Raw genomic sequence first — 27,723 nt, forward strand, 5'->3', positions numbered from 1 at the left:
CTAAGAAAATGTTTTGCTTTTGTAGAAGATACTCATTTGGATGATATTTTTCTAAGCTTATTTCACTTCTCCGTAGGAATTTTCTATTTAAATACCTCTACTGCCCTTTTTCTTCTCCTTGAAGTGAAGAACATTATTATTTTCTACATTATAGGAATACTTGTTGCTCAGGAGGAAGGAAAATACTGAAGAAAAACAAATTAACAGAAAATAGTGTAATCTTATTAGCAGCATAAATTTATGAGAAATGAAACTTCTAGACAAATTTGTTTCTACCTTTTAGTATCAAGATCAGTGAATGGTACTGAAATAGGAATACAGCTAAGAATTTGCTATAGTGGTTGGGATCTTCAGGAAAGTTTTTAGTCACATGCTTAAGTTTCACAGTCTTCAAAGTGGCTATGTTTTATGTGCTTAAATTTTACTTTACTGACTTGTGAAAATGCTATCCTGAATTGGAATGTTTTTCTGAGTCCAAACCTTAGAATTCAATCCTGAGTGTACGGCTAACTTTTGTATGTTATGGGATAACCTCAGTTTCTCTTAAAAGCAGGATTGAGAACACTTGTTCCCTTAGAGAAACTTCCAGCAACTTGTGATATTGTGAATACCTACTGCCCTGTACATAATTCAGCTGCTTCCATCTCTTGCTCTCTGCCTACTTTGCCTGGCTCTTGTGTAGTTCTCTCTTCCCTCTTGCCTGTCATTGCTGTCTTCAAGCCTAGGAAGGGGAATGTGACTGGTATTAATCTAGTATTACTGCCAGTAGGCTGTTTAACTTAGTAAGTAAAGTCTGAACTTAATAGTTAGCCAGTTGGATAGCACAGATTGTTTTAATTCCTTTCTTATTTGTTTCTTTCTAATAATGATGTAGGAGAGCAAGCAAAATATTACTGCTGTACATAGATAATGCTGAGATTGTAGAAGTTATCTGGGCACCAATGAGAACAAAGGAAAATTTACAGACAGATCTAGCATTATCAAAAAGAACAAGATTTATGTAGAAATGAGATTTAGATAGCAAGTTGAAGCACTGTAGAGGCTTAGTCTAAATACAAATACTAAACAAAAAGATAAACAGAGCAGCAAAGTCACCAAATCCTATGGCTGACAGGAGCAGCTTATTAAACATCAGATTTCATTCTAATATGGCATTTCAAAATTTGGCAACACTGGACATAAGTAGTTTTCCTACTTTGTTTGAATTATCAAAACTTAATGAAAGTAGAGTAGGACATCCATAACAGGCAGAACCTTCAATGCTTATCCCGACTGTATGAAAATTGCAGTCTATTGCTTCTATTAAAATTAATTTAATTCTTCATGACTTCTCTGCATGACTGAAAAAGCACAGCAGAGAAGACAAATGCTCAGAGTATGAGGACGAGAACAAACTTCACCCATAGATACAAGAATTAGAAAAGTGCTGAATGTATAATATAATGTATGAGTAGCTATATGTCTATTCTATTACCACATTGTCAGTAGTGGCCAAATACGAATGTCTGGGGACATTCACTATACTTTTATTTGCTATACTCCTATAGCGAATGGGCAACCATATAGTGATCTCTACGTCCTGCAATTTGCAGCTCAGGAAGTTCATAAGAGGAAGGATTTCCCAGGCCAGGAATATTTGGTATACCATTGTTTAGAAATATCAGAGAAAACCTTATCAAGGATTTCTTATAAATAATAAAAAGGAGAATATAAATACAAAAGAAAGAGTTTCATGAATTTAAAAGTCACAGTTCTGTTTTCCTTTGTGAGTATTCTTGTAGGCTGAGAACAGGTCTGCTTCTGTATTGTGCCTCTGTTTTTCTAGGAGGGAGGCTCTGTATCTCCAGGCCTTTCTATTAGAAGCCAATCTTTCTGTGCATGATCACAAGCTGATTCAATCCATATAAATGAATGCTGAGTGGAGGCCAGAGATGGTTGTTCAGCTGACTTATGCATGTACACAAACCATAAATATAATATTTTGTCATGATGGATATGTATTTGTTGTTGTTGTTGTTCTTTGGTATCTGAGCTAGTGTGATGTATAACAGTGACACCTAGATAGCAAAGTGTGCATCCAAATTGGTGGATTAGTTCTTCGCATGTCAGCATTAGAAATATGCTGCTGTCAGAACCAGTGCTTCTGGGTGCAAAGAAACATGCAGCAAAACCAGATGGTTTTAGACTGATTGTGAAGAATTCCTGGGATGAATGCCACTTTCATGATTTTGACCTGGGTTGTATTCAGACACAATGCTTTAAATCCATAAATGGATAAATAATTAAACCAGTGCTCCAGAGAAAATGAGAGTTTAACTACATAATTCATGATATGTTAGATAGACGGTGGATTATAGGCTTGCTAACAATCACTAGTTTTGAAAGGATATTATACTCCTCTTTCAGAAAACCATATTGCTATGGCTGAAAACTTTCCAAAATGTCTTTTATATGTACATTAGTTGGAGTGTCACAGTGCCAATGATACATTTGAAGCAAAAACTACAACTGTTTCTGATACTACCCTGTGCACAGGCATAAAAGCTTACAACAAATCAGTACTGTGAGTGTAAATTGCATTATTCACTGGCATGGTTGTTTGCCTGCATGGTTGTCAGAATTTCCAGATGTTACTTACCACTAGGTGTGCAGAAGCAATTCTTCTCTTCCTTTTGTCCATTCTGCTAAAGTTCTCCCCAGGAAGATTGTGAGCAGAAGCATTTTTTGTGGTTCAGGCAGTGCTACACTCCTGGAGCTGAGCTCCTAAGAGTTGCATATGCCATTGACAATTCCTAGCTAAGATCATTTGAGTAGCCAGCCAAGAAAAAGTAGTTGAAAAATGTACACATATAATAACTTCAGGCTACTACTATCAGCAATGAAAAGTGGGAACTAGTAGCTTCTCCACTTGGTTCTGCAGATGGGTTGCTCTTTTGAAACAGGTAGCAGTGGTGGGTTACAGGGCAGGACACTTCATAGAGTATGAAACTCATACATTCAGCAATATACAAGTGTTGTTGCCTTTCGGTAAAATAACAGTAACCTAACAATTCTGATGAATCTGTTGTTTCATCTCTGGGCTAGGCAGATATTTTGTGATTCTATAACTCTAAACTCAAAGAAAAAGCAGTAGAAACTTGCATTTTGCATTCAGAGCTGCATTATGTATCCAGAGTAATACCATAATGTCTACTGCACTGAAGAGCAGTTTTTAGCTTTTGAGATTAGAACATGACCTTTGAGAAAGAGAATCCAGTAATGAATAGAGGTCAGGAGGGGATGGGTCACTTATGAAGAAAATTTAAAAAAGCAGTGAGTTAAATAATTCACGGATTTCTGTAAAATTAAAACCCATTTATGGATCTCTCTCTCTTTTTTTTCTTCTTTTTTTTTTTTTCTTCCCCCCCCCCCTCCCCCCCCACATCTTCACCAGAATATTTGTCTTTGGAGATTTGTTGGGTTTTAAGCCTTTGAAAAAAGAGCAAGCAGTAATATCTATCCATAGAAGAGTCTGAAAGAATGTAAAAATTTCAACTATTTACCTAACTTCATTGTGTTTTCCTCCACAGCTCTTTCTAATCTTCCTCTCAGCTCTGTGTTTTATGAAATGCCATTTGTGGAAGCCTTCACACAGTAAATCAGCCACCATTGCAAATATTCTGGGTTGAAGCATATAAAAAAGGAAGGTAGTAAGCCCATCTGCAGGAGCCTTAAGGTTCAGTTCTACTGCGGAGCCTTGGCACCACCGAGCTTTCCTTGTCAGCCTAGTGGAAGTGAAGGGAATAAATGGGAAGCCAGAGAAAACATTGTGGAGTTCTCACATGTTTATCACTAAAAAATCCAATGTAATAACTAGCAAGAAAACAATACTAATATATTTTATAAAAATTCTTTGGATACTTTAATTATTACTACTTCATTTTAGTTATATTTTACTTGAAGTACACTGTGGGAAAATATGATCATATGTGTGCTACTAAATATTTTGTAACAATTTTGGGGGGAGCAATCTGAATAATAGATTTAAGGCTTTACTGTGCAATTCTATGCTCTCAGCAATAAAATAATTATAGTTTATAACACTATTCCTTGCTTCCTTGAGGTACATACAGAAAGGATAGCAATATGCAATTCTCTCGGTATACCAGCAACTTACCAAGATGAAGAATGATACTTTCATATCTGAAATTGGTGAGGAAGCATGAAGTGTGTATTCAGAGAAAGCTCTTAAGATAAAATCTGGTATCTGTGCAGGGAGTTGAGGAAGAAGAAGGGAATTTTGCTTCTGGCTGTAGAACCTTGTAAGGATTCTATTGCAGTCCTGGAGCTGCAGTAGCCCCATTACTGCTGATACCTCAGAGCTTAAAAAAGGGTAAAATAAAGAAAGGTGCTGTTCCTTACCATTATTCGTACTCTTTTATGAAATACAATTTTAATTTTGAATCTTTTAAGTGACATTGTTATGCAAAGTGAGTGGTACCTGAAACAAAAACAAACTCTTGTTTCTTATATCCCTTATATGTCTTCTCATATCCAAAATGTCCATTCATTTAAAATTCATGTCACTTGATAAAAAAAAAAAAACGAAGACAAATCTTAATTAGTTTTTGATATCTGGACTTTGGAGTAAAAGTGCTGGTATTCCTTTAGAGGTGTTTGTATTTTTTCTTTCTGACTTTTTGCTTGTTTATTTTTTGTAATACTGCTAACAAGAAAGATGCTTTGATACACAGAACAGATTTTAAAAGTAATTCATTGCAGCATTTTACCTCTAATTACTTTTTAGAAACTTCAGTGTGATAATGTCTCACACCAAAAGGGTAGCATAACACATCCTTATTTTTGCTGTCAATATACATTTCAGGCTCAGTCATTACTATTTGAATATGCTTCTTTTTCTTTATTTTTTTTTCTGACTATAATCAAAGTTCTAATATAGGACAATTTTCAACAGCAGCTATAAATTTATGTTATTTGTAATGTAATTTTAAAATAAGGAGGGGAGGAAACAAAACTGTTGAAAAAAATCTTTTTAAATACTATACCAAATTTTCTATGTGGTCAACCTGCTTTTCCATAATCTGGCACAATGAAGGGGTTGAAAACTAGGTCATTGTCTTCACAGAAGAGTTGATTGACAGCACAGACATAAGCAGCATCTGAAGAGAATTGTTCTAGGTGGGTGATAGATCTGGAATGACACTTAGCTCTGGTTGCTCTTAGTTTTTGAGTAGCTCTCACAGTCAATGAACACAATTATAAGATGGCTTTATGCTAGAGATACAAATAGGCCTGAGTAGCTGTTGAAACATGTAATGCAAGCTGTCAGCAAGAAGACAAAATGGGATTTTTAAGCAGTATATGTGTATATATGCACATGCATGTACATGCATTCATGAACTTAGAGTATGATATCCTTTATTGAAAATTATAATAATAATAAAAAAAGCCTGAAATAAAACATCTTCTAGAGATGGCCATAAAGCACTAGATGGCAGACTTGCTATACATAGAAAATGATTAAACTCAAGAACATTCCAAGGAGAGTATTTTAGAAGATAAATAGCAAGTAGCACTTTTATTAAAACTGTTAACAGAGATTTTCCATGTATTTAAAAATTATGTTGAAACTTGAAGGGCAGAAACAATAAATTTTAGCTACTGAAAATGTGTATGTTTTAGTTGAATTGATATTACCAGCAGTTAGATTCTTCACTACTGATTTGTAGAATTCACGTTTCCTTTTAGAACAACATTAATTTAAACTGGCTACATATTGCTATTGTAAAACTGTCATGCTTGACTTAAAATAACTAGTTCCACTGATTATACCTAGCACTGATTGACTTTGAAACAGAATGAGCCAATTTTTATTATTTATAAATACAGTACCAATAATGTCTATCATTGTCCTTAAGAAGTTCTATTTAAAAATAAATCTTAGTATTTCAAGATTCTTATGGAACATTTTCCTTCAACTCAGATGTTTCTGGGTAATTTGAGAAAAGATTACTCTCAACAAACCTACTGACTGAGAGCATATAAAGAGCAACACAACAGATAAAGAGTCTTTGCCCTGAGCTAGAATAACCACAAAAATTGTTTCCTTCTAGGGAATTAAGCCAATAACCAAACCAAGATACTTAAGCTCCTAATAAAGTATCATGATCTCACCCCAGGCTCTGCATACTCATTTGCCAAATTCTAGGTTGGCTTGTTTTTTTTTTTTTTTTTTTTTTTCTTTTTTGTCATGCTAAAGAAACAGTTTTGTCACCAGTCATCTACAGACTTTACTGTGAATAGGTGAATCTTTTTTTTAAATATATATGTTAAATATATAAATATATATATATGTGTTGGGGATTTTATTTGTTTATCTGTGTCAGAAATCACACTATTATTAAAATAAGGATTATTTTCTTTCTCTGATAGCTTTAATGCAACAGTGCATTTACTAGCTGGCATCTCCTTGCATGTACTATTTATGTGACTTTTGAGAAAGTGGATCATTTTACTGTAGTGATTACTTGTTTTGAAACACTATTTGTTTAGACTACCTTTAGTCAAAAGAAGATGGCCATTACCCTGGATAAGCTATCTTTCTGAGTCCTAAGCAGAAAAGAAAAATAGATAAACAGAAAGGTATGCAAATAAAATTCCAATTTAGACTTTATCACCTAATTGTTTGTTCCGTTGGGTACTATAATATTTTAATCTTATTATCTTGTAAATATAATAAGTACTATTGCAATTAATTAATATGTAATAGTGTGAAACATTATTATTAATAACAATCTAAATTTTGAAAAGCTTGGTAGGACATCTGTGAGGGAGACTGGCTTGGAGAACTCATTCAGAAGAAATACTTTTCATCGTAAGAGACTCTAGCCCATGAATTAAACAGATTTTTGAATCAAAAGGAAACTGATGCAAAGATCTGCATATACACAATGTTTTACATAGTCTCTGTATTGACCTGGGATTCATAGGGATGCGTATTTTTGAATCCTTACAGTGTGCTGTGTTTGTATTTGTTTTTCCTAAGATGTTCACAAGGATGGGGATTGCCACTGCTCAAACACCTGGGAGGCCCCGAAGGTCTCCAAACCTGGGAAGCAAATGGAATAGGAAAGGGTCCATCAGTGTTCCTTTAGTTTACCTTCTATCAGTGAAGGGAAAACCTTTTACCTTTGTGATGGGTTTACAGTTGAATTGCCTCCAGTGCTGACTTCCCAGGGAAAAGAGAATTCTTGATCAGAGGGACTTTGAGGTAAGATCTGTAGTAAAATCTTGAAGCAATCGAAATAGGAAGAAAAACAAAAACAAAACCTGACTTCAACAGGAAAAGGGTTTATGGTTTGTAGAAGAATTTCTTTTAGTTCCTTTTGGAGTTCTTTGAAAGATGTGGTAACTTGTCCAGCTGACTGTTTTTCACCACTGGCAAATATGAACTGTTCAGGATAGCTTAGTGTCTTTCATTATAACAGGCTGAGCACCTAATGAAACTGTCTTCTTATCACTAGATATATTATTCAGATATCTTGAGTCTTGAACCACCTAATCTTAGCACACATTTGTTTGTAAAAGTAAAGAGAATATTCAGTAATGTTTTCTGCTTTAGAATTAGTAGTGTGAAGTCGTTAAAGGGTATATGGGTAAAAGGCTCTGATCATGTAAATAGAGGGTCACTTCTGCTTCAAGACAACGGTAAAACCTTGGATTTTATAAATGTTAAGAAAATTTATATTATGTTAAAATATGGACATTGTCAAGTTTGACTTTCTCAGTTTGACTGACTAACTCAGCTCAATTTCAGCATATTATAAAGTAATCTTTGAGACCTTGTTATTAGTTTATTGTTACTTTTTCTTAGCTTGAATTGTAAATATTGTTTCAAAATATGTACCAGAAATATAACCCATTGACAGCAAAATGTAATTTACTAGACACTTGATATAAATGGTAATACTGACATAAAATGGGAGAGCAAACTGTATGAGGTCAAAATGCAGCAATACACATTAGCAAAATAGATACAATAGCAAACAAGACATTAAGGGAAAGTTGAAAAATGTCTCTGTCAAGGCATATGAAGATACACTGGTAGAAAAGTAGTATGTTCATATATTTGATTTGTCCTTTTGTATTTAATTTTATGAGTAAATGAATATGCTCTACTGCATTACCCCCTTGTAATGAGTATTGTGGCCATTAGAATAATTTTGGAGAAACAACAAGCTGTGAAAAATGTGAACAGAAAAATTTTAAAAGGCCAAAAATAACACTTCTTAATTTTTGTCAATGAAGTGATGATTTCAGAATTCTAGTCTTGAGTAGAAATGGATACCACTTACATAAAGTTTTATGAAAATAAGGCTAGACAGATTTTGAAGTGTTAGAACTTCAGGAATTAGGCCTTAGGAACAGCTAATGAAAGATAAGGTGAAGAGAAGTCATTATTAAAATGAACAGTAGAATAAATAATGGAAAGAAAAAATTCATGTGAGGAAGATGTTGTAAAACTACATCATGCAAATATGTTACTTTGATCGTTTGATCCTGATCATTGTAATGGATTGCTCAGCATGATAGGATCATGTAAGTGATATGCATGATCAGTGGTTTGCAAATAGCAAGAGCAGTCTGTCATAGTATTCATTATAGTTTGATGTTCATTTTTGCATGGTAATCCAGTTCCTAAAAAGTTAGTGTCTGATATCATTGAAAAAAATGGAAATCATTCTGTATTAAGCTACTCGTCTGACAAAACAATAAATGAGAAAGGTTTTATTCCATTGGTTCATTTAGATTAGCAATACTTTCTTTCCCTGGCCAAAAGGGTCATAAATTAATGAAAACACAGCTGTAGCCAGTTCCTGTTTTACAGTTTTACAGAAAAAAAAAATAGCGCTAAGAAAATACAGTATTACTTTTAATGTCTGACAGTTGTTTGAGGTGGAAATTGAGTATTGCAAGTTATTTCAGAAAGGAGTTGGTGAGCCGTGCCTCAGTGGCCAAGGTTCCCTCTCTGAGACAAATAAATCTCCTCTGAAGGCTGCTTTGGGGTTGAGAAAAAACAGCATTTCAGGGTCCATTTTTTCTCCTTCTATCATTTTCATTTGGTTAGCTTAAGCAAATATTTTATTATTTTATGTACTTAATTGCCAGCCCTACAAGCAAAACTTGCATGGAGCGAGGAAAAGAATCTGGGTTTATTTCTTCTTGTTAGCCTGTAGTCTCTAACAAGAGTTGAGGTATTTCTTCCTATGTGTTTTAAAGGGTGTGCAGATTGGATGATTGAGCTATGTAAATTCATTTATAAATGATTGAAATTTTAATATTCCATCAATGTTTTTTGCTGAATTGGCATTCAATTCCTTGCATGAGCCAAAAGCAGTAAGAACTTTATTATTTAAATCAGCAGATTTTACTTTAAGTATACATGATCTTATTTTAAATGAAAAGGTGTTATCTTGCATCTTCTTTTCAAAGTTCTAATGCAAAAATATTTGGCTGTCCATTGTGCAGATGTAGTGCTTTAGCATAGCATTTTTTACAATACAAACACTTCTTCCAATTCATGACATTAAAATACAGGAGGCTGGACACTGAGGTATACTACGTGCATTTCTGTTCAGTATAAACTAGTTTTGCTAACAGTGGTCTGGATTCATTTACTGTAAGGGATTTTAGTCTTCGGAACTAAAACGTTAAAATTGTTTGAGAAACAGCAAAGAATATCAGCAAAGTTGAAACATCTCAACTTCAATTTACATTGTGTGTTTTGTACAAATCATGTAGAGTTGAGCAATGTGGAGTACGTTCTGACATTTGAGACTGTAGATTTAAGGCTTCTTAAGCAAAGTTCAGCTAGATAATGAGAAAAACGGAGAAAAAAAATTGAAAATGTTGAGATATTAAAGGTGTACCTACTTATCTGTGTATATTTATAGCCGTTTTGAAAAGTACTTGTTCTGTCTCCTTGTAATGCCTGATCAACCAGAGGTTACTTTTTAATTGCTGAGGTCTGTGTTGAATTATTGAAGAGCCAGGATAAAATCTATGCTAATAATCCAACTAGAAGTGATTGTATGAAAATATATACTGAAATTGTATGAAAACTTGGGCATGTACATTTACAAAAGCATGCACAATTCTTTAAATATTTTTTGCATATTTGACATGCCTAAAGTAGTTTTATGGGCATTGATTCATTTTAAAATAAAAGTACCTTTCTTTATTTCTAAAAGGAAAAGAAGTACCTTGTTTATAGGGATTATATAATACACTGAACATATTAAGAGCAAGATTTAAAATAACTGACGAGAAACATCCTTCTTTGGCAATAAAAAAATGAACTTAAAAAATAATTTAATTATGTATTTCCATGGATGTTCCATATCAGTTGCCAGAAGAGCAAATCAGAGATCTTTTCAATATGTGTAAGCTATGTATCTAAAGAAAACATAGAATTAAGTTAGAGAGTATTTATGCAAATATTTTGCAAAGTATTTTTTCACATTAATTATAACATTAATACAAATGCTTTAAAGCATCCAAAGCATCTAGATCACAAAGAAAATTTAAGATAGAAATAAGTTGGAATGTCTTCCATATTTTAATGAGATATATTTTCTTGGTTTTCTTTTTGTACTTTGCTCTCTCCCATTTTTATAACACTCCAAGAATATTGCAAGAATTAAGATATAAAAAAGATTACCCATTGTGACAAACACAAAATATCATTTATGGGGCAGAGCAGTCCTTACTATCAAGTAATATTTATATTTTTGACTTGACATAATACATGTGGCATGAGCTTTAAAATATGCCATAATTAGAGAAATCCTGAACTTTTCTCTAAATCTGTTTTGGTAAAAACTGTCAATTGATGCACTTACTTTTCTTTGTTGTTACTTATTTTTCTAATACCTTGTTCATAGTTCTCTAGTTCATTGCTTTTCCAAACTCTGTTGACCATGGTGCTGTGTAGAACTTGTAAAGGGTCTACAGCTGTTTCTAGAACATCCATCAATTGTTGTAATCTTTTCAGTTAAGACTTTGGTGAAGGATCTGTGGAAAAATTGAGATCTGGCTGTGGTCTATGGTTTAAAAAAAATTGAATCATCTTTAAAGTCTATGCTTAAAGAAATAAGGTAATTATAACTGTTCCTCAGCTTTTAGATCTCAGTAAAAAGTCTTCCCTTGCTTACCATAACATTTACATACCTACATAATTACTTCTAAAACAATTACATTTTAAAACCTATGTCCAGACTTAATTAGCCTTCTAGGTCTTTCTAGAGTCAGTAGAGAATCAAGGATTACTGATCCTCCCTGTTGAGAATATCTGTTTTAGAAAAACATCCATTGTCTTCAGAAAGTTTTAGTTAAGGTAGAGTGAGCCTAGACTATTAGCAACATTTAATTGAATAAAATTTTAACACGGGTCAGATTTTTCTGTATCTGGTCCTCTGTTAGGATCAAAATTGACAGCTTACTATTCCTTTCCAAAAACTATTGTAGGAGAAATGATTTGTGTTTAAAATAATATTTAGTTACCCAATTTGTTGGTTATGACAATAGTTCCTATGTCTTTTTGTAAGTGTTTTAGCCTAGTTCATCTTTTTAAAGTGCATTAAAAGAAACACAGATTTGTTGTTGCTGTATGTTTTTTAAAACTTTGAACTTCTGTGAAATTCATTCTCACACGATCTCTGTACATGGAAAGAGGCGTATAAATAGTAATTGCTAGAGGTTTATAAAACTCATGCCACTCTCATTATGTATAGAAAAAATGCAAATTTTGCTATTTCATAGTGAAGACTTCACAGTAAATGACTTTTTGTTTTGTCACAATGGACAAGCAATGTTGGACACCAACATATTTTAATATAACAATGAAAATGAGGCAGTGGATGACTGTTCAATACAGATGATGGAATGAATCAGACAGCTGCTCTGAAAGTTCAAAACAATTATCCTGACTGAAAATAGGTCTGGTGGTAACCCCCCTAACTTTGATGTAATACAAGTGGAACTTATTTTGGTCACAAATGAACTTGATTTATAGCATTTGATAATGGAACTTGGTTTCCAAAGCAACATTTTTGCTGACAAAGATGAATATAAATAGAACTGTTCTCAACAAACTCTCAGTGAAAATAGAGAGCAGTCACTTTGGAAGAGCAGGAGAGAGGCAAACAGTTTGAACAATTAAAAGGTTATACTCTAACTTCTAGAATCACCATGAATAGAGAGATCCCAAAATTGAAAATGTGGGTAGACTGACTGTGATGTTGCAGTCATGGCAGGTGGGGGAGTGTTCAAACTCTAACTTTAAAGGTGGTTTCAAGAAGTAAAAAATAGAACAGTAGTATTTTATGGGGTTTCTATTCATAGTATTAGTGTAATTTGGTCATGCAAAATTATCATGAAGATGTATCAACTCAAGCATGTAATTGCCTGGTTGCCTTCCATTGTAAAGGAAATATTGAAATAATGTTACAGGTGGGAATGTATGGTTGAAATATGATTTCTTAACTGTGATCTTAAAAGTTTTTATTAATATGTACATAGGTATGAGTAGGCCAGACATTTATTTAGTGAATGAAGAGGTTTCACATATTTTTGTTACCCATCCTTTGCTAGTAAACATTTCGATTTTGTTTCATGGCTACCGCTCTTACAGGTGTATCATCTCTCACTGCAAATTTAGTGACTATCTATCCACCATAATTTCAAGTTGTCTATAGGGATTCCCTCTGAACTAAGGTCACTCCAGCAGCGTTTGGTGTCCCATACCATGCTTTTCAGCACACTTTAATTGCGATTATAAGTTATCAAGAAAAAGTATGGAAAATCACTTCAGTCATTGATTAGGTGAAGATCAAATGACCCTCAGCATTTATAGAACATGACTTTTTGTCACAATGGAGAAGCAATGTTGAACTTCAACATTTTAATGTAACAGTGAAAATGAGGCAGTGGATGACAGATAAGGACAATTGAATGAATCAGACAGTTGCATTGAAAGGAACTAGGCTTTGTTATTTGTGGGTCTGGTAGCATACTCTATGGCTGTATGTTATGTACTGCAGGACTTTTGACTTAGAACTTATGCAAAACTTCAATTTTTGGGGTCAAAATACTGAAAATAGAAAGTTACAAGACCCATGAATGTGCTGAGTTGTATATATTTTGCTCCTTTGCTGGGAGCTCAGGTTCATTTTTTCCTCCCTGCTGGCAGAAGTGAACTGGGATGCTTTACTGGAAGGACCTCGGGAAAGGGTCCTCAACTCAAAAGAAAAGCAAATTTCTAGAATTTATTCCACCCTGATTCTTAAAGTTACTTAATAAAATTCCCTTACTGAAATATGATACATAGGCACTGGATGCCAGTAAAGCAGAAGAAATGGCATAATTGTTTTTGACTTGCTTTTTTAGTAAGGCAGTATTATACATTTTTTAATATCATAGCTATATACTCTTTCCCTCCACAATACACAGAGTGGAACTGTTTGTGAGGTAGAAATCAGTGATCATGTAGATGAATGTGTATGTTCCTTTCCTATTATGTTGCAAAACTTGAGAGAATCACAGTGAATGATGGAAGGAGCTGCAAAATAAGAATGATCATATGTAGTATTATATAATTTGGAATATTATGAAAAATTAAACTCTAAGTGTTTTGGATTGGCAACTCGCAATTGATAATTGTTTTTGTCCTTGGTCTCTTTTGTTTCATTTCCTGCCCAATAAAATGGGACTAATAGTGCCTGCTCATCTCACAGTAATGTTATAACAAATTCGTTAACTTTTCTGAAGAACTTTGAAAATGATAGTGATGAATACTATAGACAGCCACATTAGAAATTAATTCGGTCTTTAGAAGAGGGTTTGTGTAGTGTGTAGTAAATGAGGCATGGGTCTAGCACTGAGTACTGAGCATAGAACTAAGTGCTGAATAGCTGCCCATTAAGTGAGCGCTCACCCAAAAATAATTTACAGGCAACCTTGATTGTAGTGGTTCATTTTACAGTCTTGATATTCCTCTTTAACATACCTTTTTGTACATAACTTTATCACTAAGTTACATTACACATATCCATTTTCTTAAAGAATATCATAATTATATATTCTTAAAGTGTTTTAGTGGCACTCAGAAATAGTGAAGTAAAACTTCACTAAAATCTCTAAATGTTTCTGTCCAGCCTTTGTCCTTTTGGAAACAATCTGGCATTTTAGAAAACACAATTTTCTTTTAATACAAAAGCTTGAGTATCAGAATAGGTCTATTCCCTGTTGAAAGTGAGCATAAAACTCCCATATTAAGCCATATTAGCCATGTTGAAAGTTACGGCTGTCAGAAAGAGAACATTGTCTTGAAAATTAACAGCAATATTAGGATTAAACTGTTGCTTTGAAATTTTATTTTCTCATTTAATCAAATGACTTTCTTTGCCTAATTATTGTTGTGTTCTCACATGTGCTCATTAGTGACATTTTGAATTGATTTTAGTAACTTCTTTTGACCATGAAATTGGTAAATTGTTTTGAAAAATTCAAAATAGAGGTAAGAAAAGGCTCAATAACCATAAGACCTTGTTATATTTGACCGTTGATGTCAGGATTGTATTGTGGTCTTAGCTCACAACATTCTTTTTCTATTTCGTCTATTTAATCTTCATCTATTCACGGATTTTTTAATACAAAATGAAGGAGTGGGCTTGGGAACAGAAATTAGACTATAGGACTCCCCTCTGCCTGCTGAATGCCTGTGTCATTTGACTTACTCTTACCTCTTTCCATGTGCGTGCACACTGAATCCTTTTTCCCTGGAGGTTTGAGTCCTGCTGCTGCTCCTCCCTTGCCTACACTAAGATGACAGTGGCACACAACCTGCTAGGAAAAATGGGAAGAGCTGGTTTTAATACTACCAACAAGAAGGGAGCATGCAACATGTTGGTATCTTTGAAGAGGAGGCTGTTCTGCAGCAACGTGGTGGCTGAACTCTGCAGTAGCTGAGCTTCATAGCTGAGTATGGGGCTGGCTGCTTGAGAACCTTTGACTGAAGCTTGTAGATTCAAACTACAGCATGTGGTGGTGGGATGTGGGCTCGATGCATTTGTGTAAGAGATTTCTAGGTCCTCAAGAACATTTTCATCAGGAATATTTCCTGAATATTTAGACATTGAAATTCAGGGGAGTTATTGGTTATACCCTAGTATGTGGCTGTTTAAATTCTTTCTGCCTGGCACTTGAGTCGCCTGTACCTTGTATCAGATTTGACGTGAAGGTCTGGACTGCAGACCAAACATGCCAGGCATTTTACAGTCATTTTACAGCTTGAAGTGGTAGGATTACTTTTGTTATGTGGTAATGTCTCAGTGACTTTCTCTCAACCATTGGTGTGGGGAAACTCTGAACATACATTTAAAAAAAAAAAAAAAAAAAAGCAACAACAATTATTTATTTTTTATTTCAAAAATAGTAAGTGGGAAAATGTAATGATGAAGGATGATTGCAAAAAAAAAAAAAAAAAAAAAAAGAAAAATAAAGGTTGGATATTAACATTGTACTGAAACAATCTAAAACTAAAATGAAACAGTCTACTGTATAGTATTTCCAAAAGACTGGAGCTCTGTAGAAAAACAGGTCACTGTTAGAAAGCTTATGTGGTTCAGGTAAATTCTTTTTGTTCCCTTTTTAAAAATAAAAGAATGCAACAGTTATTCTGTAATGTCATTAACATTTTTCCATAGTTCTGAGGAGAATCTATGCAGTGGTCAACATAGTTAACTACTTGCTCTCTTTAGAAAATCATTATAGCTAATTAACACTTTGTGAATTAAAAACGTGCTGAGAATTAAATCTAGATTGAAGAAATGTGTCTTGAACAAAGGTGGGATTCATTGTCTAGATTTTTTAAAAATTATTTGTTTAAATCATCAAGTGTAAATCCATATGGAAAAAAATGTGAAAATGAAGATATCCTAAGAAAAACTAATAAATTTAACTTCATTTTTTCTTATGGAAAAATGAAACCACAATCAAAACAAAACAGTGTATCAGTTGCACTTCTGGAGAGTCAAGGATTTTCTTCTATAATTAACTGAAATCATTCTATTAACTTAAATGTTTAAGTTCTAAAACTTAATGGTCATTGATGATATTTTGAATTCTATCTCTTACAGAAATGTTGGTTGCATTTGTTTATTTTATTTTCAGTGCTCATCAGATTTTGAAATGACTCGGAACTTTGTATAGATCAGACAGCTGAAAATTATAATATTGCTTTTATCAGGTGTTGCTAATATAGCAGGTGATTGTGTTTACTATTTGTATTCTGCTTTTGTTTTCATCCTGTGCTACAATGTAAATACAGTGAAATTTCTTAATTTCTGTATAGCTGTGAAAGATTTATTTCCTGATTGAATCAATCTGTTATATGTGAGTGTGTCTTTATAAACAGAAACACTTATGAAAAGTCTCATGTTTATTTAAAGGGTAAAAATACTTATGGTTGGCTTGATCAAAGTTTACAGGACAAAGAAAAATATATGGAGTACAATCTAAGGCTTCTCTAAATTCCTGACATTAAATACGTGGAACTATATGTCAACAATATGTACTGAATGTACTTTACATAGCTATTTAAGTGTGCTATAAACAGCTATTATCCATTTAGCTATTTGTACATTTAACTATTCAGAACAAGTCATACTTATACAATTACATTTCACTTTAAATTTTGTATATATTTACAAGATAAGCTGTCTAGACTGAATGGCACTATGAATTGGGAAACATGGTGTGATGTACTGAGTAACTGCTTAGTTTGTTTATGTGCTTTTACACTGCATTAACATAGATTATTTATTGGGGTTTATGTTCAGGATGGAGCTTGACAATGCAAAGGAAAGTTGTTTGTTCTGCCTGTTGTCTGAAGAAGGTGAAACCTGGAGGAGAGGAAGGAATTAGAATAAGATGCAGATGCAATAGGTAGAGGAGTGACTTCTTTACAGTCCCTTTTAATTTCTACTCTCACTTTGAATTTCCTCTTAAATTAGTTCTTCCAATTTTTACTCTAATAAAATCTAGCTTTAGAGCCATACAGGTATGTGGGATGTTCGATTGAAAGAATAGATCCAGGCAAATCTTGCTCAAAGTTTTCACTAACCAGAAGAATCCTTACTATGAAAATAAACCTTTCTCCAAGCTGTGAGGAAAAAGAAACTTCTTCAGCATACTTTTGCAGTCCTCAGAAAGATGTAAAGAAGTCTTTTCGTAGTATCATCTCTTTAATTTGCACTGTTGAGTCATGTAACTGCAATAGGCAGTGCTCTTTGTCATGTTCAAGTCTTGTACATTACAGGTATCTTCCCTGAATTTGAATCATCTGTGAAGAGATACATAGTTCTACTTTGCAAGCATCCACTTTGTGTTCAAGATAGGTTTGATGATTTGTTGCCCTCTACTGCAGGTCTCTGTGAAATAAAAACTTCATAATTTGTGTTCATTAGTGCTCAGAAATGCGCTCTTTCTGAATAGTGGAAATCTCTTCCCACTTTATAAGGCTGGCTTGCCATAAGTGAAAGGTGCTGTGGCACCTTTGAAGGTCTGTGTATCTACTCTCAGAAGTCTTTTTGAGAATCACAAGTGTTGTCTGTGTAGTATAATGGAGATAACAGCTACTGCATGGGATATATAACTGTCTCTGCTACTTACTAGTAATGGAGTGATTGCTAATTGATAGCTCCATAAAATTTTTTGGGACATGTTGACTGTAAAAGATGCTATGCATAACCAACTCTGTTTTTCATGATTTATTATTTCAATTGTTTTGTGACTAAAAGTAAGTGGTGGTGGTGGTGGGGTGATTACAGATGGTAAAGTTATGGCGATCTCTCTAGTTTAACATCTTTTATCATTGGAAGATATGTTCATAACTCCTTGGCTTTTAGCATGTAAAACAGAGGGGTGTGTTTTGTTGTTGCTTTTAGTTAGCTAATTTGTTTAAAAACAGGGAAAAAAAATGTTTAAAAGCAGGAAAAAAACTTTTTTTTTTTTTAAGATTAAATGACTTAAGTTTTTAAACTCAAGTGCTTCTTTTTTATGGTTGGGTGACAGGAGTCATGTTTCTAATCTTGTTTTTGTCTTATGATGTCTTAAACATATATCACTGCTGGTTTTTGGCTGACATTCTGCATCTCTGAGAGGGCACAATCTAGGCTTAGAGAAAAACCATGGCATTTAAAAATTTGCTCTGTATTGTGAGAAATCAACCATACCATACCATACCATGTCCTGAAGGCCTACTTGCATGTAGTCTTTGTAGTAACCAGAATATCTGTTGAAGTGCATGCTGTGGTGCTAGTCCACAGTATATTTACAACAATTTGCAAAGATCTGTACTAAAGCAGTTATTTGTATTTCATGGATCCCAGGCTAACCAAATCACATTTTAACATATTTACAAATTATTGCAGGCCTTTGGCCTTACAAGTCGTAATTATGAAAGGATTTATTAATCCCTTTAATAGGGATCAGTCTCTACTTCCTATCTTTTGTTGTCCTGTTACTGTGTAATAGGTATAATAATAATCTTACTACATAGATATGTCACATTGTTACTAAAAAAGTCACTGAAGCTTTCTTAATTTTATTTACATAGTCATAGAAGTGTAGAGTACTATCAATAAATTATTATTTAAAAAATATATATTCATCTTTCACCTTCATAAGCTTTGAAATACCTAATCAAAACTCATTGTCTAAGGCATCTGTTTGATGATAAAATTTATTTTTATTTGATTAATTGAAATGTGGTGACTGTAATTCCTTTCATTTACTTCTCTTATTTTCTTTCCATACTCTGAAAAAAATAGTTGAAGTTTTCTTCAATTTTTAGGGCAATAAGTTGGGCTGCATTCACATTTCATTGATCAGTAAGCTTTTTTCTCCTTCTGTGTCAGACTTCCCATGGGATACAAGAGTGTATGTTTTCAGATGATGTGTTGCAACAGAAAAGGTGATTGTCAGCAGTAAGCACACTATTGAGTCCAACAAAAGGCTGACACTGCTTTTTTCCACTTTTGACTTAATCTGTCACTCTTTGTATTTACTGATTTGGTTTTATGATCACTTTTTTATTATTATTTGTAATGCTCTGCTAGAGTGGTGTTGGTGGCTAGTACAATCTTATCAAGACAGGGATTAAAATAGGGCATCGGAATTATTCACTAGGGTCTAGTATCAAAGATAATTTTGGTCTAATCATATTTTCACAAATAGAAAATACTAATCTGAATCATGTAAATTTACAATTATAAGGCACCTCCTTATTTCCCATAACAGAGGAAAAACTGGAATCTTTTGATCTTTGTAAGGCCATATTGGTCAAAGAATTCTGTTAGATCTGAAGATATCTGGCCCTGTAACAGAACATTCAAGATCCACCCTATCCACCTCTGCTTCCTGTTGTACAAGGATTATTAAACTGCAACACAATTTATATAATAAATATAATATATTTATATAATAACTCTCTGAGAGCTCTGGTGATTCTTGACTGTCTGATTGCCCTGAACAATGTATTCTGTGATTCTCCATGACCCCTCTATGAATTTCAGCAACAGTAATCCGTGTTGATGGGTTCTTTTTCTTGTATTACAGAGGTGCTGGAAACCTGCTTCAGCCTGAAATTTCCAGAAATTTCCTTTACAGTTGTTTCTAGAGTTGTTTCTATGACCCAGCTAAGACTTAATTTAATTCGTCCATCTTCAGGAATACCATGGGATGGCTCAAAATCTCTGTCTTCCAACTGTTTGCAATCATTTTATTCTCATTTCAGGAAGGGTTAAGCATGGCTTGGGTCCTTTCTCCCTTCTGTACTTAAGCCAACCTGAGGTGGTCATTGAGGAGTACCATTGATGTTGAGTGATAGAAATGGAACAGATAGAAATAGCATGGCAGTTTCTTGCCTCTGTTTCTTTAATAGTTTGAAGGAAACATTTGTAGTACAAATGTCATATGAATATACCTGACTTTTAGATTACCCTGTGCTTTTTAAAATAAAAGTGAACAGTGAATTTCTAAGTGCTTCCATAACATTTTATTAATGTATGCACACTTGAATCTATTTTATTTCTGCATTCTGTTTTGTCCACAGACAGCCTTTTGATTGATTACCAGTTTACCTTCAGCTTATTACAAGAGGATGATCGCCATCACACTGCCATAAACTTTATAGCAAATCCAGAGCAGGTAAGAAAATATGATTAATTTTAGACAAGCTTTGAAGAGTCATGACTGAGATTTCCATTATATTTTATCATAATGAAAAGTCTGTAAAGTATCTATAAGTATTAGAAATAATTCAAATCTTTTTGGAAACTGAAAATATTCCTGTGCATTTGGTGAGAAAAATTTCTAAATGCTAGATCAATGAGCACAGATCAATTGTAAATGTTTATCAGCTGGTTTATTTTATTATTAGTCCCATGAATGACGAGTTCTAGTATCTTCTTGAGATGAATTATAGAAGCATACCCTTTAGTTAAGGAATGTTTATTAGTAGATGAAAAAGATTGTTTATGAATTGTAATTGAAATGTATTTTTATACCATTTTTTTATTTAGTTTTGCAAAGACAATTATTTCACTATGTGGTTTGCAATCTGAAAAGATAACTGGTGAAGTTGTATTCTTACTTGTGACCTATTCTTATCAAAGCAAAAGAGACAATTGCCTTTGTCTTGGAAGACTGTATACTAGAGTGTCTGTTTTAGCTGAAAAATGGTAGATGATTGTAAACCTATATTTGGTTCTGTGCACCGGATCAAATACATTCAATATATTCAAATACATTCTGATACATTTTGTTAACTTCAATTATCTTGTTTTTTGTATCCAGTCAAATAAAAATTTGGATATATCAATTAATGCATCAAACAACTTCAACCTCAATATTACATGGTCTATTGGCTCTACAGGTAAGGGTGAATTTTGGTATGATGTCTTTTTCCCATATGATTTCATGATCCCTTAAGCTGTTTTAACCCAATTGTCTCTTTGTTGCTGATTTTGATAATAAAACTTTACAAAATGTATTCTTTTGCCATTATCATTATGCCATTATTAATTATATTATTTAAAGCTCAGATGATAATTTGCAATTTGAACAAAGCTTCATTAATATGTTAACTTTCTCTCCTATTCAATTAAAATGACTTTGGTAGAAAAAGCTTGTAGTCTATTTAATTTTTTTAAATGACAGTGTTATGAAATGCTGTGATTTTAATTAAGATAAATTGCTTCCTTAACTACTGTAGAGACTGAGATTTTAATTTCTTTGTTTCAGTGTTCAAGCTAAAAATTTAATTATTAACCTTAACATTGATATCAAACAATAAAGTTCGTCTGTGTGTGCTGATAAAAGGAGCTGCTTATCTATTTTTCTCCAACTTTCAGCCCCATTACTCCTTTTTGTTTTAATAGCAAGGAAGAAAAGCTTTATTTAGATAGTTTCTCTGAATTGGTTCTATTGACTTTCTGAAAATACATCCAAGGAGAAGCATGATGCTTCAATGAAATTGTAATAAAGTAAAAAATAAAAACCTGAAGGTTCAGAGTCTGATGAAGGTTCATCAACTCATAAATTTCTTCTTAGATGTATTTCTGTATTTTATTGCTGTATTGTATTTTAACATACCACAGTTTTCAAATTCTATTTATTCCTTTATTTTAATTTAGTCAACAGGAACCTATAAGTTTTTATTGAAATGGAATATAAATTACTGGAATAAACTATATTAGCTGTTTAGCTGACCATAATAACTTTAGAATAAAGTTCATGTAACTTCTATCAATTTTATGTTTCGTTCATGATTTTTTGAAACCAGAGTAATAGTTTTCGTAAATTCTCTGTACGTATATGAAGAGATACCTGTTCTGATGTCCTGTATCAGGACATCATATGTTATTGTTATTGTTTTTTTTTTTAGCTGGAACAATATCTGGAGAAGAGATTCCTGTTGTTTCTAAGGCTAATATTAAGGAATACAGAGACAGCTTTTCTTGTGAAAAATTTAACTTTCGGAGCAACCCAAACATCACTTTCTATGTCTATGTCAGTAATTTTTCATGGCCAATCAAAATACAGGTTAGTACAGTTGTTTTGTGCTTATGGAGATGTAGACATCTTAGCTTTGCGTTGAAGTTAAATTTCACTTGTAAAGCAATTGTACAAATAGTATTATTTGCATAATATTACATAGTATTTTCTTTGTAGAGTAGTTACATTATAATGTTTGTACTTTTGGAGGTTGAGAGGCTTTCTTCTTCCTTTCTCAAATGAGATAGACTTTAGGCTGTCAGTTTTAAGTCTGAAGTTAACATTATTGAACATACATATAAATTTGTGATATCTTATGCCTTTAAATGTGTACATAAAAAAATATGAATATGTTTGTACACAGACACTTGTATGTCATCATGTGATGTGATGACGTACAAGTATCTACGTATATACATACCTAGATATTTGTTTGTAATCTTTCACTAATCATTACCTTTATTAGCCTCGTACTACCTTAAAAGGTTTAATATCTGCATTGCAGTGCATTATTACATACTTCGGGGTTAATGTTAGGTGTATGTGGTTGGAATTTATATTCTTCTTTGACTTCATTGGAATAAATTTTTTTAATATTTTCTGGAATGTGTGGCAGACTAAAAAAAAAAAAAAAAAAAGATACAGTGATGTATTATTTTTTGCTAGAAGTTCCAGAAATACTTTTAATTACCATTTAATTACCTTTACTATAGCTGTATTTGTAAATACTGTGTCCCCTGTATCAATCAGGTGCTTTTAATGTTGGATGACCAAGTTTTGGCTATAGCTAGGCTTTTCATAATCAGACGTGAAAGATATCTGTGAATATGTTACACGGTGTCCAAAGATAAATTTGCAGAACTTATTCACACTTATATATGTACTAGTTAACATTTATGCATAAAACCCCTGAGGTTAGGGGTATCTTTCCCATCCACCAATCCCACTTTCTAAGGACAAAACAAGTTTGAACGCCAAATTCCTAAACAGACTCATGAAACAATTTAAACTGCAAATGCTTTACACACTCCTTTCATCTATAAGATTGGAAGATACCTTTATCATCATTACAAGACTACCATTATTAAGGTGATGTATTCTTAAGATGTGCAAATCTTTGTCAGATGTTGGCAGATTGCAGCTCCTTCCTGTGCTGTTGCTATTTGCAGCGTAACACGCTAATAGCAATGTGTTTTAATGATTGATAAAGAGAATCCCTAATCAATGATTCCATTCCTTCTTCTTTTCTTTATGTCAGACTTTTGATTTGCTTCCTTATGTGCCACAGTTGCCTCAGATTTTTTTATATTTATTTTTGAGGCATGTAGAAATTCTTTGGTCTCAGGTGATGGTGCTTGAGTATTATATTCCTTTTCTGCCCTGTTAATTTCTCATTAAAATTTTCTTCCACTTAGAAATGAATTCACTTGAATTTTATGCTGAGGAAAAAGAATGCTAAGTTTCAGCTACAGAAACAAAGTTTCAAGACTGTGATATTATCCTCTCTATTTGGCTTCCTAAATTGACAGGATTGTTATTTATCCTTCAACATTTTCATACTGTGATTTGTTCTTCTACAAGGAAATAAGTGAAGTTCATGTTATCCCCATTAATTTATTATTTTTGGTACACTGTCAACAGATAAGGTTTTCAAATGATAAATGGAGTAGGGAACTTTTCAGAGAACACAAATTTAGTTTTCTATGTAAAGTTTATGATTCTCTATATAGTAGATTTTTAAAAAATCTATTGGCCTTCCTAGGATTTAAGATTAAGAGAAGGAAGTAATAGGTTGTTCCTATCCAGAGGCTGTAATTTCTAAGACTAGTACTACATCACCTCACAGTTCTCATACCTATGACCTTTTACATCTACATCTGTAAGCGCATTTCATGTTCACAAAGGTGGTTGCAGTCAGTCTATTGTCATATCAGAGAACATCCATTTAGAGGATGATAATCCTTACATAAATGACGTTACTGTGACAGGGCTCTTTGGGAGGTTCAAGATACTGATGATGAAATAGAGTTTGGTTAGGAATGAGGAACTCTTCTAGATGGTCTCTGAAGAACTTCTAGACCATTTGAAAATTCATGTTCTTGAATTAGCCACCTTTATGTTTCTGTGGTGATTAGACAGCTAGCCCTGTGTTCCAGTGCGGGGCTTTGGATATCACGGGATGCTGGCCCATTCACAAATGGTCTAAACTCTGAACTGTTTGTGTTGCAGTTCTTTCAATGACTGCAGTCATGCTGCATTGGTCATAACATGCTGGTTAAAAGCATAGTGATAATTTATATCAATTCACCACTAAAGGTTTCCTTTAATCCTGTTAGAGTTAAAGAAATCATTGCAGCTTTCAAGAGAGGTATTTTGTTCATATGAATAAGTAAGATAACACAGTAGTTTAGCAGAGGGCTAAAAACTCTCTTCAGCACATCTAACATGATTCATATACAATCTGAGTACCAGTCCCCTGTATCTACTTTATTCCTTAGGATTTGTAAAAAATAGATTATATAAAGAATGAGTTCTTAAGGAAGCAGAAATCATGACCTTAACTTCCCTTGTAATTGATATTTCAAGTTGTGTTCATATGAATTTCACCACTCTTCTTTTATGCCTGCTATGTTGGCACTGGAGTTAAGATTATTTATGTCTTTCACTGGGAAGGTTTGGCTTTGGGTGCTAAAATTACTGCTCTTACCATTGCATTTTCTATAGCAGAAGTAACTGTTTTCCTGTCCAAGTCACCTATACTATCTCCATCTTTGCATTCAGTTCTCTTCATTAGTTTTACATGTACAAGAAAGAAAACTGTGTCCCAGCATGCAGTTATTTATTTGGATCAGTGTCTTACAGTTGCTTCCTCAGGTACTTTTATTATGTGTTACCTATTCAGCAATTTTTGATTCTTTTTCTAAACTTTAATAAATCCCTGGTGATCCTAACATAAAATATCTTCTTTTGAAATGTGATTTTCTGACTCTGAAAAAAAAGCATATGTGAAGGTTGTATCCATGCAGCAACTTCCTGAATTGTGTTGGTGTGAGATAACTCTCAATCAGCAACTACCCAGTGACCCATTTTGGTTTTGTCACTGGTGATCCTAGTGACCTCAGAATCTTCAGCACTAGGTAGTAGTGAATTACTTACCAGTCATAGAAACTACATAGAAACTATGTATGAAGTTCTGTTCTCTTTAAAAAAATATATATTTACTTTGTAAAATTCTGCTCTATGTTCCCATTACTCAGTGTCCCTCTCTTCCATCCATAATGGCTGGGTGCATTTTCAGTAACATTGCTTCTCTGCAACACTCGGGAAAATGCATTTAAATTTCCTGATGCTAAAAGCATTTTATTTAGCTATAAGATCTTTTTGTCCTTGACATCAAAGGAGAAGCAGAAATATGGCAAAGGTGCATAAATGATCATTAGGAAACTGGTGATATAGGACATCTTTGGCTAAGAGCTGTTTCCACAAATAGCACTCTTACCAGGTGCAACATGAACAGCGACCATTTTTTTCTCAGAATTCAGTAGTCGTTCTATACTGGCACACAAATTTTGGATATTTTCCTGTTGAACTATTGGAAGAGTATGCCACATATCTCCATTTCCTGTATTGCAGAAGTGGATTGGAAAATATGGATGACACGTAAGAATAGCTGTTATAGGCTTTCGTGGACTATAACAGTATAAGTAGCTTATGCATCTTTCAGAAGATGTCTGTAAAAAATATCTTTGTTATAAGACAGTTCAAGTGTCCAAATAACGGGACATAATTTTTCATCCAGATTGAACCTCCCTGTGTGTGACAGTCTGAGTTCTGTGAGTAACACATCTTTTACAGTCCCGACCCTTATGGTGTGCCAATGTTTTGTTTCTCTGTTAAATAGGAAACCATTAGAAAATGCAGTCATCTTAAATTGGCTAGATTTGCGAACAGAGTATATGCGGGAAAAAACAAAACAAAACAAAACAAAAAACAACCAACCAACAACAACAAAAAAACACACATCATTTTCTTCTGCTTATTTATATATATATATAATAATACATATATATATATATATATATACATATATATATATATATATATATGTATTATTATATATATATGTATATATATATATTATATATATTATATATATATTATATATAATTTATATATAATATAAATATATATATATATATATATATATATGTATTATTTTGAGAGTAGATGTAATTCAAACTCCAATGGTAATGGAATTTAAAGGCTGTAGCATTTATTTAAAAGCGGTAACTTAGTCATAGCTACCACCCCTAATAATGGTCACGGGTCCCTGAAATAGTCAGTAATCATAAAGCTTGGGCAAAGCTTGGGCTTCTGAAAGCTGTGCTAATATTAATAATAACAGTGCGTTCTTCAGTCTCAGGAAACTAATTTTATTGTAAGCAGGTGGTAACATGTTTTTCCTCTTTTTCATCAGTAGTTCCCATATTTGGAAAAGTAACAAGTGTGTGTGCAAAACAAGCAAATACCCTTAAAATGCTGTCCTGGCTGTCTGCTTGACATACATGGTCCCAAAGGACAGCATTCCTGCTTCTGGATCAGCTGCTTTCATGCACCTATACTTTTTTTATAACTGATCTCACCTTGTGCCTGAGCAGCAATTTCTGCCATTTTTAAAGCAGCTTCTGTTGCCTTGGTGCAGGGGATGCCATTGCTATTACAGCTGCTTAATATCCTTCCTACCTGTGCCATCAGAGTGTGTCAGCTGTCAGTTATTAACTTGAGTAGCTCAACTGTGGCTAAGAATAATTCACGCTGTTACTAAGACTTAAGGAAAAAAAAAAAACACAACTCTATAAAAAGCAGAAGATAATGATAAGTCTTTTTAGTCATTATTTCCTTTCCTCTTTAATGTGTAAATGAAAGATTCACAAGTGCCATAGTTTTTATTTGGGGAGGGGTGAGAGGGGGTGAGCTTAAATTACTAGGTTCAACATCAACAGCAAAGAACTGCCTGGCAAAGTCAGGTTTAGGTTTGCATATAGAGGAAAATATAGCTTGTTCTTCCTTTTTGATCACAGAGTACTTTATCCCTTACATGTTTCTGTAGCATAGAATAATTATTTTTTACAATGAAGTTAGACATGATGTATGTTGAGAATGCCCAAATGTGTTTTAAAGAAGTATTTTAATTAAACAAGCCTACTGCAAGGTTTAGTAGCACATCATTAGGTTCTATTTTTCTGCACTGTTGTTTCTGAGAAAATATCTTTGGCACCTTGTGTTATGCAAGAATATAATAATGAATTATGGTGAAGATTTACATTTATTTGTATGTCGCACAACAAATCATCAAAACTACTTCGTGTATAAATTTACAAGGGATTTTCTTTTTTTTAAGAGGAAACCATTATTTTTTTAAGTTTACTGGCTTCTGTTTCAGAATTGATTTTCTTTCACCCTTTAATAGCCTGTCTGTAGCAACTGAAGAAGGGGTTTAATGTAAATCAAGAAGCCTATCTACCTTTGTAATAAAATTTACTGTGTATGTTTTATTTCAGTTTTCTTTGTTTTGGAGTTCACTTTGAATATTTATGCATTCATGAG

The 27,723-nt window shown here is 33.3% G+C and overlaps 1 protein-coding gene across 1 annotated transcript in view; it reads left to right on the forward strand.

The window, feature by feature from the left end:
- Positions 1-27,723, forward strand: part of ATRNL1 (attractin like 1) — a gene marked incomplete at both ends in the record, with an annotated part of 490,387 nt that overhangs the window by 183,819 nt on the left and 278,845 nt on the right. Inside the window, 3 exons of the mRNA XM_084290483.1 lie at positions 20,174-20,268; positions 20,917-20,995; positions 22,007-22,164. Coding sequence (XP_084146609.1) covers positions 20,174-20,268; positions 20,917-20,995; positions 22,007-22,164 — 332 coding nt within the window. The remainder of the gene's footprint in view (positions 1-20,173; positions 20,269-20,916; positions 20,996-22,006; positions 22,165-27,723) is intronic.

Source organism: Netta rufina, assembly GCF_964035555.1.
Source record: "Netta rufina genome assembly, chromosome: 7".
Lineage (NCBI taxonomy): Eukaryota > Metazoa > Chordata > Aves > Anseriformes > Anatidae > Netta > Netta rufina.